The sequence below is a fragment of the Myotis lucifugus genome, unplaced genomic scaffold, assembly GCF_000147115.1.
Source record: "Myotis lucifugus unplaced genomic scaffold, Myoluc2.0 scaffold_188, whole genome shotgun sequence".
NCBI classification, from domain to species: Eukaryota; Metazoa; Chordata; class Mammalia; order Chiroptera; family Vespertilionidae; genus Myotis; species Myotis lucifugus.
In genome coordinates this window covers 1,749,127-1,767,764 of record NW_005871236.1, presented here as the reverse complement: position 1 = coordinate 1,767,764, position 18,638 = coordinate 1,749,127, and the positions used below count along the sequence as shown (strand labels likewise).

Sequence of the window (18,638 nt, the reverse complement as noted above, 5' to 3'; positions counted from 1 at the left end):
CAAAGATGTTATTTAATAGTTTACATTTTCATCAGGCTAGTTTCTCTTTCCTGCATTTGAGTTACACTTTGAGACTCCTCACTCTACTGAAACAGCTATGTATGTTGTGTGCTTGTGATGGAGGCAGCCAGAGAGTGGATGAGTTATCACGGGAGAAGCAAAAATGATCTTCCTGCTTTATGGGTGGGGCATTTAAGAGAAAACTCCCCCTTTATCCTCAGATAGGAATGGAGAAAATTCTTCTTAGAGATGTGGGTTTGAAAAGCCATCCTGGAAGGATCTGTTTTATTATCTGCTTATCAGGAAGAAATGAAATTATTAATACATTGACATAAGAAGAATCCCAGGTCCAAAACCAAATAAATATTGTTTTATTTTCTCTAGTTCACCTTAATGTTTACTCTTATGGTGCTATCTTCCCAAACTGGTAGGGCCTTAGGTGGTACTGCTGCTAAAATTATATTTTTCTCTCCTGGAACTGGTTTATATCAGACATTCAAAATGCAAGTTTGGGACCTATTACTTACCATTTCTAGGTATTTTATAGGAGTTGGGAAGAATTCAGTGTTGTTAGCCATTTCTAAGATGACCATACTTGTTCTCTTTTTCTTTTACTCACATCTGTACCCACTTTGGAATAAGGTTGATGGGTGTAGGAAAGAAATCCTAAAACATTCTGAAACGTATTTAACTATTTTTTATTTACTACATCATTATCCTCAAAATCAATAATCATGTCTTACTGTCAATTTCCCCTCTGCACTACAGTTTTTAATGAGCTTACAACTTTTTGGCCTCAACAGTCAGAGCTGCCATGGGTCTTCAGAGTATTTATGTTTACTTTTATTTTTATTTTTTATAATATATTGATTTCAGAGAGGAAGAGAAAGGGAGATAGAGAAACATCAATGATGAGAGAGAATCATTAATTGGCTGCCTCCTACACACCCTCTACTGGGGATGGATCCTGCAACCCAAGCATGTGACCTGACCCGGAACCTTGACCTCCTAGTCACACTCAGCCACTGAGCCACACCAACTGGGCATTTATGTTTAGCTAGAAAAGTCTTAGTCTCAGCTAGTTGACATGACTCTCAGTCCATAGATACAAAAATCCTGTCCATCTAATCCAATATAGTGGACTATTACCCTTTCAGAGGTTTCTGTTTCCATTTTTACCATATTCCACTTCTGTGACCTATGAAGTCAGGTCTGACTACTTGCTTGAATATGGAGACAAGAAAAGGGAAAACAAACATAAGGGAAGGGAAAAAAAGCCTTTTATAAATAACTAGAGGCCCAATGCATGAAATTCGTGCAAGGGACTCAGCCCTTGCACCCCAGCTGCCTCACAGCCCCACGGCCCAACCCCTACCCACTGGTCATTCTGGAAGGTCCTTCCAGAAGATCATTCTGCCATCCAGTCTAATTACCATATTAGCACTTTATTATATAGGATATGCAGCTATATACTTAAAAACATATTCTAAATCACTTTTTACTAGAAGTGTGTGCTAGATAATATTTAGGACTTCAGAACCAAGTAATTTTATATAACCATTGCCTTTTTTATTAATGGGATTACAAAGTTCCCTCAAAGCTAGTAATAGAGACATTGACAGAAGACTTAAATTTGGAGTGTTCCCGGCAGTTGTGTTATAGACTGTTATCAAAGAGGCTGTGTGTTCTATGGGGAGCCTAGTTAACAGGCTTAGTTGACATATTTAGACAATGGATTTGTCTCTGTGCTGTCTGGTATGTTGATATGACCATCAGGGAATTTCCAGAAAAGGGAAACAGCTTGTGGCATTTGAGCAGAGCTATTAATTGGTACCATTTAGTTTAGGATGACCGGAATGGCAGAACTATGTTCTTTAGCACTCTCCCAGCTGCTCTATTGTAACCCAAGCAGTAGTGGGGTTTTGCAACTTGGGGGTGAGTGGGCTTAATTTAGCTAGATTTGAAGTCCATAGTCCTTTCTGGCCAAGCTCTCCCTGCTCAACCTCTTTTCTACTTTACCTTCTCTGTTTCCTTTTCCTTTTCTTCCCCTATCACCTCTTCATTATTTATCTCCTCACTTCCTTCATGAAGGGAATTAAACAACCCTGTCAATCCCAACTATTTAAGCCAGTGTTACTGAGAATGCACCATCAGCAGCACATTCTCATGGATCTGGCCCATGGCCTGGAAGTCTTAGTGACTGATGGAGTTTCACACTGAACAAGGAAGCCATAACTGCAAAATAGGGTTCTGAACGTGACCTTTGTGAACAAAATTCTACATACACTGGGGAGAAGAGTGACAGTTTCTCAAAAAAAAGCCATGTTTCCTTCTAACACAACCTTGGTTGAAAGAGCTCATTGCAGTGTGGTGTGATCGATGATGTCAGCCCTTTACAACTTGTGTATACCTCCCCCCAACTCCCACTTTGTTCTAAGCCCTTAACCAATGACTGAGGGATGTGAATATATAATCCAGCTTCTAGCCTCTTGGTCAGGATGACTTGGAAGTGGGACAGGTGCTATCCCCAGAGCTCCCCAAGGGATGGAGCCAGCTGGCCTTCTGTGAACTTGGCATTACACCGTAGTTTGGCTTCTTTCTTTCTTTCTTTGCTGCATATGTTAAACTTTAAAAACCAATCATACAAACTTCTGTTTTTCAGGAAGAGAATTTGAAGGAGAAGAAGAATATCTGGAGATCCTCGGCATCACCAGGGAGCAGTCAGGCAAATATGAGTGCAAAGCAGCCAATGAGGTCTCCTCGGCGGATGTCAAACAAGTCAAGGTCACTGTGAACTGTGAGTATGGCAGCAGGCTCTGTGTGCCCAGGGCCCTCCACCTGACATGAGCTCTAAACATCCCATTAGCAAAAGAACATTGCATTTCAAGCAGATGTTCCTCTGGTCAGGGATGCACATTTATACTTTCGACACATCCAAGGGCAGGACTTGGCCTTTGAATTTGATAAATCAACTTGACCAACTCTAAATATAACCCATAATACATTTAACAATGCACTCTGCCTTTTACTCAGACTATAGAATTAAGAAAACATGATCAGAGAGCACTAGCATTTCTGGCAATCACTATTCGAGTCTTTGTGGAGACCAAGGTCATACCACTTGGGAAAAAAGCAACAATTCATATTGGCTTTAAATGGAACTTTTACCTTAATGCATTGTTTGTCAGAGGGAATAACCCAAGATCATATTTTATCCTCTGCTATTTAACTAATTGGCCTTGGGAACAAATTCAAGCCACTGTGGTCAGAAACCATGTATCCCTGAGGGCTAGGATACATGATAAGTTAATTTTGGTTACCTATTTGTTGCAAAGTAAGAGATTACTTTGGGCATTAGAAAGAAAGATTTCTCAAAGATGCATAGGTAAGTGGGCATATTTTGAACTTCTCAGATGAAAGAATCCTTAGATGTAGTTCAAAAGATTGGGGGAGGGGTGGCTCCATATGATATGTGTCACCTAAAAAAATGAATAAAGAGAATTTGTTTACCCTTTTCAGTGAGAAGTGATTTTCCACATCATTCAAATTCATTTTCACATCACACAATTGTGACTGGTGACAGAGACGAAGAGGTGTCCTGACAGTTCTTTCCTTCTCTGTATTTAATACATAGAAATATACACATATTCCCTACATGCACAAAAATATACACATATGCACATATAACACACAGAGGCACACAGACACAAAGACACAGATACAAACAACCCCTATTTGAAAGAATGCTTTAGACTGATAACTTTTTGTTATCGTAAGTCCTCCATGCCTTTACCTGTGTGCCAGTGAGTCTATATAAATTCCTGGGGACGGTAGATATAATTTATTCCACTTTAGAGTTTCAGACACTGAAGCCCAAAGACATAAAATGGCCTTTCCTAGGTGACATGAGCAGCAGACAGAAGAGAGGGACACAGACTAAGTCTGATTCTAAAGCTCATGCTCTCAGGAAAAAGGGGAGGAGAAGGAGGAGTTTTCAATTCTTATTACCTAAAATGTGCAGCACTGGATGAAGGGATTTCCATTTGTCATTTAATATTCACAGTAAACTCATGAGATAAATATTATTGGTTTGACTTTAAAATTTGGAAACGGAGGCATAGATTGCTGAGGAAACTTGCCTAAGGTGAGGCAGCCACGCCAGGCTGCCCTGTACCCAGGAGCCTTCCTCCAGCCTTGCAGCCTTCTGCACCGAATGCCTAGAAACCAGTAGCTGCAGCTCCACCGGAGACATTGATGGCACTCATTTCCAAGAAGCAAGGGGCTGCATTTGATGAGGTCTGAAGTGCTTTTATCCCTGAGCTGTCTCCAATTTTTTTTTTAGTAATAGAGTTTTGAAATGTCAGTATTCCTATTCTTTTCCAGCACTGGGTGTGTTTCAAAGACACATTAATGATCGCAATGTCATAAAATGCTTTAGGACCTTTTTTTTCCACATGAAAGACACTTTCTCTGGGTGTTTATACAAGTTGTAATTAGGTTAGTTAGCTTCTTTTATGTACACACAGCTATTCCATCATCTTCCACCTCTTCTCTGACTTTTGGAGTTAAGATTTTATTTTCTCTTAATTGACCTTCATCTTAATTAGATTTCTGAAAGTCCAATCATGGAGTACATAGAAAATATTTATGCTTCCATTGTGTGGAACATCAAAGTGGTCTGCATTACAGATGGTTCCCCAGATCAAAGCCAGCCGCCTGGGCCCTTTTATTATTGGTGCAATTAGTCTGACATTGGTCCTTTTTGACTGTCCCCAAAGTGTAACTTAAGAGAGAAGAAAATACTGCTAATTTTCAAGAAAAGGCTTTTATGAAAATTTGAGCTTTTGCTAGTGATGAGTGAACCATAGAAGATTATGGACAGAACCTAGAGATTTAAAAAAAATACCTCATAATGGAAATCTAGTATAATGAGCTTAGTCAGACATACAGTAAATGTTTACTGAATGAGTACCTGGAAACTCACAGGTACACTCTGCCCTCTTAACATTTCTCCAAATTTTGCCAATGATGTTAGTTACAAATCAGGAAGTATATTCAAATGTCAGTTTCCTTTGGAATCATCTTTTTACCAACATTTCATAAGCTGTATTTAAAAAAGAAGAAACCTTGCCCTTTGCGACAGCTTGGATGGACCTGGAGATCATTATGCTAAGTGAAATAAGCCAGTCAGAGAAAGACAAATACTATATGATTTCACTCATATGTGGAATCTAATGAACAAAATAAACTAAAAAAAAAAATAGAAACAGACTCATAGATAGAGAACAGACTGACTGCTGTCAGAGGGGAGAAGGGTTGCAGGGCTGGGTGAAAAGGGTGAAGAGATTAAACAAAGAAAAAACCTCATAGACACAGACAACAGTATGGTGACTATCAGAGGGAAAGAGGAGTGAGAGGAGGTAGAAGAGAGTGTAGGGGGTAAAAATAGTGATGGAAGGAGACCTGATTTGGTTGTTGAACACACAATACAATATACAGAGAATTGTATACCTGAAACCTATATAATTTTATTAACCATTGTCAACCCAATAAATTCAATAAAAATTTTTAAAAATAAATGGGAAGAGGGAGGTAGCATTTGTAAGTGTTTATAATACATTATAACAACTAGCCACTGCTCCTCTTGCCCTGCTCACACAACTTGTTCTACTTTAATGTAATCATATTAAAAAGATGAAGTCTCCAATGTTAAATTACATCACCAGGTCTGTCTAACAAAACCTGTGGTACAGAGAAATATCTAGTATCAACTTTGTCACTCCATCCAAGCTTGCCTACTATGAAAACTCCCCATTATTTAAACTGACCCCTCTTCCTTTTCAAAACATAGGGTTTTGAATTAGGTCAGGGGATCAGGATGGCTCAGATAATTAATGGCTGAATAGATTATTGTAATGAAACGGATCCTGAGTACCAATATAAAAAAAAATCCCAGTGCTGGTAATTATCTCCTACCAGCATTTTATTGATTCTTTTACTCAGTGGCTAATAGGTATTTGTTGCTGGGCCCTGAGAAGCTAGAGCAGTAAACAGGAGAGACCTAACAGTTTCTCCTGTTTACAATAGCTCACCAGCTGGATTCTGCAATCTCTCCTTCTTCACTTCCCTTGATACTGCTCATGGTTGGTCTGTGGCATTGCACATAGCCATTTGACACACAAAATCCATTTTCTAAATCGCAGGAGGTCCTGGAGTTTACAGAAGCTAAATTATTGACCTGAAATCTCTTCAACTAAAATAAGCCTAGTAAAATTTTGTACAACAGGCAGGACTTCTTGTTTCTTATATCTTACTTACAGGATAGCCACTAATTGCTTCCAGATACCAGCCCTTGGGACAGCGAGGAGGAATATTTACATTATCATTGATATTGTTCAGTATTGCTGATAGATGATGATTTAAAAAAAACAACAAAAAACAGACAACTTTTAGTCACTTTCGTTATTGTTTCTAAATTCTCTATAGACAATGTCTGTCTTATTGCCTGCATTCTTTGCCCCCACCCCATTGGCCCGCCTCTGCACACTAACCCTGGGTGATAATCGAATCATCCCCATTGCAGGAGGACAAAACCAAAGCTCAGAATATGTAAGCATTTTCTGCCACAAAACCAAAGAACTTGTGAGTGGTAGAGTTGGGAGTGTAACCCGGGTCTAATTCTAAAGTCCTCTTTTCTTCCATGACACCATGTGCTAATGGTAATCAATAAATGTAATCACTTCACCCATTAAACATGCTCTCCTATATACATTTTTTTAACTTTCACATCAAACCTGAAAGATAGGTAGGCAGGTATCATCATCTAAATTAATAGGTCAGGGGCTCCAGGACATCAGCATGTCACCTCTGGGAGGTGACAACCTAAGTGGTACAGGCAGAAATTGAGTCCACGTCTCCTGATTCCTAATGTAAGTTTATATCTATGATGTCACTGCATATTGTACCATTTTTTGTTATCTGTAATAGCAGAATAATGTAACATTTACCCTTTAAGCTACCAGCATGCTCCTCTAAATGGTATTTTTCATTAGCAGGAATTCATTTTCTCTAAAGGAATTTATTCAAACGGAAGCACAGAGAGGTTCAGAGTGTGGGCTTCAGAAAGATGGGTTAAAATCTAGACTCACTCAAATGCTGGCTATGTGACAAGTTACTACACTCTGTAGGTCTGTCTTCTCATTTATAAAATGGGTTAATAATCCTTACCTCCTAATGGCTACTACTTGGATGAAAGAATATAAAGCCTAGCAGAGAACTGACATATAGTAAATAGTTATAAATTGGATTCCTCATTAAGAATTTCATTACATACACTATTATTCCTAATATTAGGAAGAGTAAAGGAAAGCTATTCTGTTTGCTAGGCCACTGTCATTGTTATCCTGTTCATTCTAATTGCAAGAGTCTTGTTATTGGTGATATAAGAAGAAAGCCCTTATTAATATTTTCAGAACCCAGTATTTTGGAGTAATAAAAACTGGAAGAGTCCTTTGACAATTGTAAGCTATTCCAAAGTCATATAACAAATAACAATGAACCTCCATGCAACATTTTTATTAAGTCACATTTTTATTATAACTGTATTTTGAGCAAGGACATCTATTTTTTAACTACAATAGGCATGCCACAATATGATTTGTAACAATTTTTCTTAGCCTCACCTATATAGAATTCATCACAAATGAATTTTGAAATGTTCACTCCAATAAACCATGAACAAATAGACCTGCAGCATTGTGTCATTTGAGAAATATTGGCAACAATGAGCTCTTCATACATTTGTCTTTACCTGGGAATTTACCCTAGTATGAGAAACTCCCTAGATTTTCAATGAGAGAAGCAAGTGTTTGGCCTTTGTCATTGACTGGTGTCATTCTGTCCCGAGATTAATACAATTAATACTATTCAGCCCCAATTTACTGCCACCTTTGCCATGCTGGCATTTCTGAGGAGTTAATAAATAGCTTACTACTTAACTGTTTTGGTTCTGAACACATTGAGAAATAAGTAAAGAAGTAGTAGGGGAGGCCCGTTGGCCCCCTTTTTTAGAGATCAAGGTTATTAGAGGTAGTAGCTTGTGTGGCTGACTTACCTCCCCCAAGGTATGGTAGGGCTGGACTAGGGCAGGCTTGCCCACATGAGAGTGGAAGGAGAGAGCCCCAGTAAGACTTTAGTGTTGAGAAGCAGAAGAGAACCTGTGATCCCTGCCAGAAGCTTGGTCCCAAAAGGAAGAAGGGGAAGAGCTGAGCCAAATAAATCTACTTTGCTCCTCCCCAAATTTTCAGTCAGAAAAGCCATTTCTTCCCCCAGGGTCTCAGAGCAAGGAGGTACACTAAATAAGCCCGTGTCACATGGAAGGAAACACCCAAAGCAAAGAAGAATTCTCCCATGAAACTCAGACCTGAGACCTGTATTCCTGGTCTTCTAGTGGAGGGACCGGAAGGCATCTACCATGGCATTATTATGTTGAGGTGCTACAGCTGTGAGTGCCAAACGTGGAAGTGATGAATGTGTAGTCTGGCCCAGGTTTAGGGCTGTTTGAGCAAAGTGGCAATTATCATTAAGAATTTGTCAGTTATAACCATGTGGCTCCAGGAACTCACAAACTGGTTAAAACTCATTTCACAATTTGAGCAACTGAACAAGGCAGTAGAATCATGAGCAAGATTATTTCTCAAGCAAACATGCTACAGACTGTGGAGTTATTGGCAACTTAAGAACCTAATACAGTTGACCCTTGGACAATGTGGGAGTTAGGGGTGCCAGCCCTTGCACAGTCAAAAATCCATCTATAACTTTTGACTCCTCCAAAACTTAACTACTAATAGCCTACTGTTGACCAGAAGTCTTACTGATAATATAGTCAACATATATTTTGTCTGTTGCATGTATTATATAATGTATTCTTATGATACAGGAAGCTAAAGAAAAGAAAATGTTAAACCATTTCTAGTATTTATTTTAACACACACACACATAAGTGGAACCACACTGTTGAAACTTGTGTTGCTCAAGAGTCAACTAACTGTACAGTGAAGAGGTGAGGACAGGAAACTAATATTCATTCAGTGTATTATTGCTGATCATTTATTTTTCTTCTTACGTAGCTTATCTCACTTGCCTGTTACCTGTGTTAACTTTGACACACCTCCTTCTTTCCCTCACCCTTCATATCTAATCTTAGCAATTCTGAAGCTTCCTACTTCTCAATCTCAAATCTGTCCATTTCCTTCCATCCCCGTTATCACAAACCAAGTGCAGGTATTCTCTGGAATCCTTCAGTAATCTCCATTGCCTCTGTTTCCAATATTTCATAGATGAGAAAATTGAAGCAATGTGAGTCTAGAGAAGGTACTAAGCTCTCTAATTAGGAAGTACTAGTAAAATGAGGGACAGAGCCTAGATTTGAGCTCAGGTTTATCAAACTTTAAATACAAGTTTTTCAACTCTATTGGGTGTCCCATCCCTACAACTACCTCCTCTCCCAACACCACTACCCCCTGTTATCACATTATTCTTTGAGCTAATGTGCTCCAATGAACTATGTAATAAATCATAGAATGAAAAAAATTTAAATGGAACCCATTGGTGCTCATTTTAAACTACCCCTTGTTTTAAACAATAAGAAAGAAATGGCTCAAGCTGGAGCAGAATCTTGCCCAGGTCACAGGTCTGGTTGAGAGAAGATTCAAAATCAGTCCTTGTGTTTCCCATTTCTAACTACTAACCCTGACTCCTAACCCATGGAATGGATAAATGAGCTATAATTTTGAATGTTAGAATTTTAAGGGTTAAATGAGTTTGGGGTATGAAAATACATTTGGGTCATAATGATACAAACTGCCCATTTGTAAAGAATGAGCAGTTTTACTAGATCTGGGGTATTTTTTACTAGCTGGAAGGATGCTATAGATCATTAGAGTGTGGTTCCCTCATTACATTGGTAATAAAACCAAGACTCAGAAAGATAAAGTGTGTGAAGCAAGGTGAAATTAAACTCCAGAAATCCTAGTTTCCAAGCCAGGGTTCTTTCCACTCCTCATGTTGCCTTTTTGTGCCTATACAAAAATGAGCAGATAATTCTAAAGCAACAAAAGCAGTAACCATCACCCACTCTGAGACATCCATTTACACACAGGCTGATGTGCTTATCCAAATGTGCTCTAACTTCTCGTCTCTGACAATGATTTAAGATATCCAAGCTTATGTGAAAATGAAATGGAGAGAAAACTCCAGACTCACTGGATGCTTTTGTACACATGAATATGAAGAAAAAACACAGAAATAAGTGAGCTGAACCAGGCACTGAAGAGATTTAAATGAATTTTATGTACTAGAGATCACTTTACTATTTTCCTTAAATAAGCTTTTTCCTCTGCAAAGTCTAAACAGATAGTTTGGGTCTCTTTGTTCCATGCATGTGCAGCCAGGTTGCCATTTTTGGGCAAATAGGTTTTGGACAAAAAAAAAATCATATTTTCCTTAAAGGTCTAGAACCTCCACAAACACAGAATCATCAAGCCAGGAACTCACATCTGCCATTCTAACTCTGCCATGTGGACTTGTAAACACCTGTTCACCCTCTGTAGGATTGTTTGAAAGAATCACTCATAGAGAATGGACTGATGGTTGCCAGAGGGGAGAGGGTTAGGGAACTGAGTGAAAAGGGTGAGGGAATTGAAAAGTGCAGATTGGTAGTTACAAAATAGTCATGGGGATATAAAGTACAGCATAAAAAATATAGTCAATAATATTGTAATAACTATGTATGATGCCAGGTGGGTACTAGAAATATCAGGGGGGAACATTTTGTGAAGTATATGATTGTCTAACCACTATGCTGTAAACCTGAAACTAATACAAAATAATGATTTTTTAAGTGGTACTGCCCTGGCCAGGTAGCTCAGGTGGTTAGAGTGTCGTACCAATAAGCCAAGGGTTCGGGTTCTATCCCTGGTCAGGACACATGCAAGAATCAACTTATTTATGAATGCATAAATAAGTGGAACAACAAAGTGACTCATTTCTCTCTCTCAAATCACTAAATTTAAAAAAAATAATTTTTGTAGTAATGGATAAAGGAAAATAAATAAATATATGTTTATTTTTTTAAAAAAGAACTATGGCAAATCAGAATGTCAGGTGTGTTTTGTTACAGTTGTGTAGGCCAGTTCTAAGCAGACAGAATCCAGTGCACAGCTGCCAGAGAGAGGAGAAGGTTGACACCAGGATAGACGTCAAATTGCACCTTCCCACATCAAAGAAAAATTTACCTGGGTCATAGCAATAAGGGAAGATAGAAGAGAAAGAGGGTTAAGTAATCATCTAATACTTAACTGTTTGTTTTTCTGAATTCCTGAAAAAATATTAGGCTAAGCTTGGGTTGGGAGAACTTTAGCTCTGTATTATTTTCATCAGACTGCTTACTATCATCGCAAACTGTAACAATCACAATGATGATAATGATGATGGTGAAAACGAAAAATGCTCAAAGTATACATAAAAATCCAAAGTCCTTTAGTATCACCACTTAGTTTATGAAGAGAAAAAAAATAGGTCAATATTACAATCTATGGTTGAAGTAATTGATGGTGTCTTAGGGGAAGGAAAAAGGAATCCTAGATTCTATTTCCATAAAACCCTGTTAAGTGTCCCATTTAAGTAAACCACATCTGTGGCTTCATTAGTCGTCTCTTATTTTCATTTAGTTTTCTAGTGATCAGTCCCATTCAGCTGATCACATAATTCATGTAAATGGCGCTCTAAGACTATTTCTTTCCTGCACCTCTCCAATCAGATTCTCCTTTCTAATTCCTTCTTGCATGGAAATTCTGGAGAGCCCTCCGATCATCATGTAAACTCTGTACCTGTCCTTCCCACAGATCCTCCCACTATCACGGAATCCAAGAGCAACGAAGCCACCACAGGGCGACAAGCTTCACTCAAATGTGAGGCCTCCGCGGTGCCTGCCCCTGACTTTGAGTGGTACCGGGATGACACTAGGTATGTATGTGCCAAACCTGCTGTGCCCCGACTGCTCTGATAGGTGGTCCTAAGGGCACCAGAAGCCCTAATGATGAAAACATGTCCAAATGTAATTCCGTAGCCTCTACTCTCAGACTCTTTCTTTTCAAAATCTCTTTATCAAGTGCTTTCAGGACTGTAATTCTTAAGCTGAAGCTGCAAAAGCACTCGGGTTATATGCAGAGAGTGAGGCAGGTGGCCAGTGGGTCATTTCCACCTGCATGTCTTTCTTGCTTATAGCAGAAACCAAGGCCCAATGAAACTCATCCATCCTGAGTCTTCTCTGTGGATGGAAATTGATTCAGATAATATGGAATTGCACAATTAAAATGAGGACATGACAGGGAACAAGAACTTTAACCACTTTCTTTCTCTTCTTTACCTCCAATATAGTTATGAAAAGGGAATTACTAAGCTAAATCTTCATCAGTGTTTCTTTTTACTTTTCTGTTTTTGAACTCTTAGGATAAACAGTGCCAATGGCCTTGAGATTAAGAGCACGGAGGGCCAGTCCTCCCTGACAGTGACCAACGTCACTGAGGAGCACTATGGAAACTATACCTGCGTGGCTGCCAACAAGCTGGGGGTCACCAATGCCAGCCTAGTCCTTTTCAGTAAGTATGCCAACACAGGCCAAATCTGGGAGCATCTGGTTGGTTGAATTATCCCATGGGAAGCTTAAAAATCATGTCTTTATCTATAAAGGTACATGTATAAAAAAATCAGACTATAGTCACTGAAACAAAAAAAAGGTTCTCAATACCTCTGCATAAGACAAGTTTACAAGTGGAACAACTTCTCTCTCTATTCCCTGGCTTACTTTGGATAGCTGCCTTGTTTTTGTTTGCTTGTTTGTTTGTTGTTTGTTCAGAGAACAAATATATTTTTGGTGATTGTCTCTTTAAAGAGTGGAGGTGATGTAACACCCTAGAAAATAGGTGACAGTATAAAAATGGCAGTGATGAAAGTGATTAATTGATTAATATGAAGTGAGGATGAATTAGGTGCTGGAAGAAGAGAGAGGCTGGAAAAAGAAAGTGCATTATTAACAACACAAGGAAAAGTGGAATTAATGATTAAAACAATATAAAATCTAAAGGAAGAAGAATGGTTGCTGACAGGTTTCCATATGACAGCCAGAAACATTGCTTATATGATGTATTTTTAGAAGACAGATGGAATGGTAAGATAGAGGGGCATTTCTGAAAACTTAAGAAGAGCCTAAAGGCAGACTAAGGAGGGATCAGTCATGATACATTAGTGATGTTAGTAGGAGAGCACACCTTGGGGCTTTGCTCTGTAGCAACACATTACAGTTAGGTATCTGACCCCTGCCCTGTTGGCTGGTGGCTCTGAGCAAAGAAGCAAATGCTCCCTGAAAAACAGAAGTATAAAGAGATTATGGAAGATGATAACATTTGGAATCAGGAAATGCTTATCGAAATAAGTAAAACAAACAAAAATGTTAGCATATGCTGGTACAGAAAGTTTATTTGGACTAAAGGAGAAAATCCAAATAATTAACTATTATTATTTTGGAATAACAAGCCACTAGAAGATTTTTTTCTACACAGGTTCTACTGGAAAACCTAGAGATACTGTGGCCAGGAGAGATGTCTCCATCTTGCTTTATAGAGTTTAGAGGAGACTTGAAGAAGAAAAAAAAGGATTTTTAGGAGAAAATTCAATTTCAGTGAGAGTTCTCTTGAAATGAAGTATTCAAGTCATTTTAAAATGGCTCAAAATCCAACTCATAAGAAAAAACCACTGCAAACTATTCTCATTCATAACTTCCATTGATTTCAGTCTGTAAGAGTTGGAGGGATATGGATATGCAAAAGCTGCATCAATATGAAGTTTAGAATTCATACCCCTGTTTACTTGTCTCCAAAGATCAAACATCGGTGTTCTTCACTTCAGATATAGACATTAATATCTCAAGACACTTGAGAAGACATTTGTTAAGAAATGTAGTTACCTGTTTCATTTCTGACTTTAGGGATTCCATAAATAGGAGGGAAAACAGCCTCAAGGATGAATTCTTGGGTGACCTGGTTAAATAGAATAACATATACTTAACAGATTTAATAGGGATTAGAAAAGAGGAAATTGGATTAGAGAAAGTGAGCTACTATAAATTTGCATTAAAGTATATTTTCTTCCTATCCCACCCAGAAGTGTACTAATGACATATTTCAATTAATAAATGCAATGATAACTATAGACAAGAGAGGAAGGAGATGGAGGAAGGAAGGATGGCATACTTGAGGAGGATGAAGAGAGCATGGAGTGGATCAAAGATAACGGAGATATTGCTAATCTGCTGGTGGTGATGATAAGTAATCTCGAGCCCCATAATAACATCACCCTGTTCACAAAAATTCACTTAACGGACTTTTCAATTAAGCAAAATTAGGAGCTACCCAGTAAAATGTCAAGAATCCTGCATAATTTCTATTTGTAAACTGAGAGTCAAAAAATTGGACAAGTGTGTCATAATCATATTGCCCTTGATGATTTCATGGCAGTCACCCTCAGTTACCTTTGTGAGAAGTGTACAGCGGTGTGATAAATGATGTACTACCTTCCAGGGGGCCCACACTGCCTGATAGAACAGCCCACACAGGCACTAGCTCTGAATTTAGCAGTACGTAGAGGCAGCGGGGACATCAGCATTGGGTTTTGCATTGATTTCCCACCTTATGGGAAAGTTAGGAGGTGTAATACAGAATAATAGAATTTAAAAAGGTCATTAGGCTTTAAGGTGAAAAGAAGCTATTAGGTTGCCAAAAATCAGTGATTTCTTGGACCCAAAGCCTAAGTATGAACATTTTAAAGGAGAAGCTCTACTTCTTATGTAACAGGAATGATACTTCTACCATGCCCACCCCACCACCACATAGGGGAGAGAGAGAGAGAGAGAGAGAGAGAGAGAGAGAGAGAGAGAGGAGGGGGGAGGGGAGGAGAGGGGAGAGGAGGAGAGGAGAGGAGAGGGGGGAAGGCAGAGGAGAGGAGAGGAGAGGAGAGGAGAGGAGAGGAGAGGAGAGGAGGGGAGGGGAGGGGAGAGGGAAGGGGGTGGGGGAGGGGAGAGAAGGGAAGGGGAGGGGAGGGGAGAGAAGGGAAGGGGAGGGGAGGGGAGGGGAGGTGGGAAAGAGGAAGGGAAGAAAAGGGAAAAAGAAAAAGTGCATCTGTGAACAGACTGCCCATCACTTAGATTCAAAGTAGGTAGAGGAGTTTAAGGGGAAGAAGAAAGAAACTGTTGGTGGTCCTTTTCTGCATAACAGGGTCAGGAGGGGAGAGATGCTTGGGAGGGGCAGCTGGGGCTGGGGCTGGGGCTGGCCACCCTGACAGAGAGCACGGTGTGGGCAGTGGGGTGCTCTGCTGACCCAGCAGTCCAGAGCAGATGAGGCAGCTGGTACGCTGTTGCCAGCCAGAGGCAGCAGCAGGTAGAAATCAGAGCCAGAGCCCCTGTAGAGTTCACAATTACCCATCTTCATTGGTGCATCAGCACATTTTCAGTGTCCACCCCAGTGACCTGTACTGACTTTTTACACAGTGTCAATTTGCGGTCACCGATCCACCATATACATACATATTCTTCTTCACTCTGTATTCAAACATTGCTCTTGAGAGGGGTCAAAATAGTGGATGATAGGGCAAGGATACATTGCATTCATTGGAACTTTTTCCTAAGCCCATGAAGGCATTTCTTTTTCATGTGTCTTGTTCTCCACACATTCTAGCTTTCTATTTGTCAAGGAGTCATACTTCCTCAGTCTATAGATCCAAGTAATGCCTTTATATAGTTTTCTTTATCCTGGGCAAAGCATTCCATTATGTAATTTTTCTGAACACATTAATCCATTGGTACAATGTGTATGGGCAAGGATTCAGCTCCTCAGGCTATTTCAGGCAGGGGAATGTGCATCACCTGGGTGAAGACTTGGACTTCTGACAACGCCATGAGTAGTTCCATTGTCATCATGTGCAGTGTGATAGATTCCATATTTCCGCAATGATGACTGTGATGCACCCACAAAGGAACCCAATCTTGTTTCATTGCTTACATTAAGTTACTTTCAAAGAAACAGATAGGAAGGAAGAATACTTATTTTAATGTCATTGCTGATTATCAAGTGAGTGCTTACAAGGTACTCTGCACATGTGCAAAACACTTAACATACATGATTTCATTTGATCATCAGCATAACCCTATTAGGTACTCATATTTCCCCACTATACAAAGAGGTTAATTAACTAAGTACAACCAAGTAAGGCTGCTGGGATTTAAATTCATGAAATCTGTTTCCAGAGTCCAGGCTTAGACCAGAGTTGGGGAACCTTTTTTCTGCCACAGGCCATTTGGATATTTATAACTTCATCGGAGGGCCATACAAAATTATCAACTTAAAAATTAGCCTGCTATATTTGCTCAAACATTTAATTAACTCACCCCTAATGCTTTGGCAGGGCCACACCAAATGATTTCTTGGGCTGGATGTTCCCCACCCCTGCTCTAGACCAACACATAATCTACATATGTGTCTGTGAGGAAATGTTAGGAGATGTATCTTGTGTTGTTTGGAGGTGAGGAGACTTCTTATTTCTTTCTCCCTTTTTCACTTAACTAGGTCTTTCCACTACTAGTATATTCCTTCCCACCCAGAAGCACTACTTCTGTGACATTCCATTCCCATTAACTCCCACCAGCCTGGATCCATAGGTTACCACTGGCTTTTCTTTGGCACATTGAGATTCCAAACTGATATTTCATAAACCTCATGGTCAGCATTTGACCCTTGAGGGGAACAGTCCCACATATTAAAGAAGGACAGTCACTGATCAATGTGTGGACTGGTGAGGTACTTTACTACAAAGTTTGAGGCTATTGAGTACAAAAGAATAAAAGTACAAAGAAATCTCCACTGGGCCATACCACATCTGTGTGTAGGCGGTTTTTAAATATTCTGTTTAATGTTAAAAGATTATTAACTTGGAAACCTACACTTGATTAAATCTCAAGTACTACCTTAGCAACCCAGCCCTGGAGAAAGCCTTCAAATTGAGGGCCTCCCCCGCTTCTTCAGAAATCATTTTAAGTTATTATCCTAGGGGCCCAGAGTTTAAATATACACCCTTAGATGATATTAGTTAAGATGTGGCAAAGCCTCTTAGCCAACTACCCTGGATGCCACATAATAAAACAGTATGAGTAGCTATTTGAACAATACTCACATGTCATTTGAAAGACTGGTTGTAAACTACTTAATATGGCTCTCTGTGGATACAATAGAAAATACATGAAAAACTAGTTTTAGTTTCAAAACTAGGCATTGAATATGCTGCCTTCTAGAAAGACCATTGAACATCTGCAATTCCCATTGGAAATTAAAGGAAAATCATATCGGAGTTAATAAATTACTTCTCTCTATATATACGCAACCCTCAAACCCAGCCTTTGTCATTTAGATGCTTTTAATTCAGAGGGTTTTCTTGTGAAGTGAGAGTGCCCATGTAACTGTTTCTCATGGTGCCCCAGTAGAATCAGCCAATAATACCCCACACCTTCATTTAGAAGACAAGAAACGGAAGCTCAGAGTTAAGGGAGTTCATAAGAGTTACACAATATGATACTGGGGTCAAACTTAGAGTTCTGTCCTTAAAGCCTCCCAATCAGTTGCTAAGCTAGGTTGACCTCCTCAAGTACAGGCACACCTCGGAGACATTGTGTGTTCCCTTCCAGTCACTGCAATAAAGCAAGTATTGCAATAAAGCGAGATGTAATCTTTTTGATGGTGGAGGATCTTGCCTTCAATTTGTGAAAACACACCATCTGTGGAATGCAACAAAGTGAGGTGAAATAAAATGAACTATGCCTGTATTAGCAGCCAAAAAGACAAAGCACAGAGCACCAAGGTTCCTGCCCTCCCCTACTTTTGAATAACACAAATTGGAAAAAAAAATTTTCATTTTATAAGTGGCATTTACTTCACTTTACAGGAGTCCACAAACCCTGGAATAAACTATAAATACAACAGAATGATGGTAGAAGCATAAGGATAAAAAGTTTAGATGATACACATCTAAGGAATGATAAGTCCATAGGATGAAATTAAGAGAATGAGAATAACTGATGGGCATCATAGGACTAAGATGATGATAAGAGGGTGGAGCTAAGATGAAAGTAACAAGCTGGGAGACAGTTGAAAAGGCTATGAAAGGAGGGTGGGTGAGATGGTTTAGCAATACAAATGGTCTTGTGGGAATGAGGGCAGAGTGCAGCTACCCAGCTGTGAACAGTGTGATGAGAAAATATTAAGCTGAGTTATTTAAACAGTCTGAATAATAACAGTAATAATAAAAATAAAATACAGTAGAGAGAATATAATATGGGACAGTGGTCTCCAACTGCTGCATAAACTGCTGAAAGCAGTTTAGCTATTTATTTTCAAAGCTGGAAACATAACACCAAATAACCAGTGGAGGTTTAAACCATTTTTCTACTTGACACTTGTGTAACTAAGACACAATTGTTCACTGCACTGTTACTGACCTGCTCCATCTTAATGCACTTAGAAAACTTTGGCATTTAG

The 18,638-nt window shown here is 39.3% G+C and overlaps 1 protein-coding gene across 2 annotated transcripts in view; it reads left to right on the top strand.

The window, feature by feature from the left end:
• LSAMP (limbic system-associated membrane protein) overlaps nt 1–18,638 on the top strand; it is a 619,697-nt gene that overhangs the window by 574,915 nt on the left and 26,144 nt on the right. For both annotated transcript variants that reach the window (XM_006096845.3, XM_006096844.3), the window contains exons 4-6: nt 2,663–2,797; nt 11,904–12,024; nt 12,511–12,659. In XM_006096845.3, the coding sequence (XP_006096907.1) occupies nt 2,663–2,797; nt 11,904–12,024; nt 12,511–12,659 (405 nt within the window). The remainder of the gene's footprint in view (nt 1–2,662; nt 2,798–11,903; nt 12,025–12,510; nt 12,660–18,638) is intronic.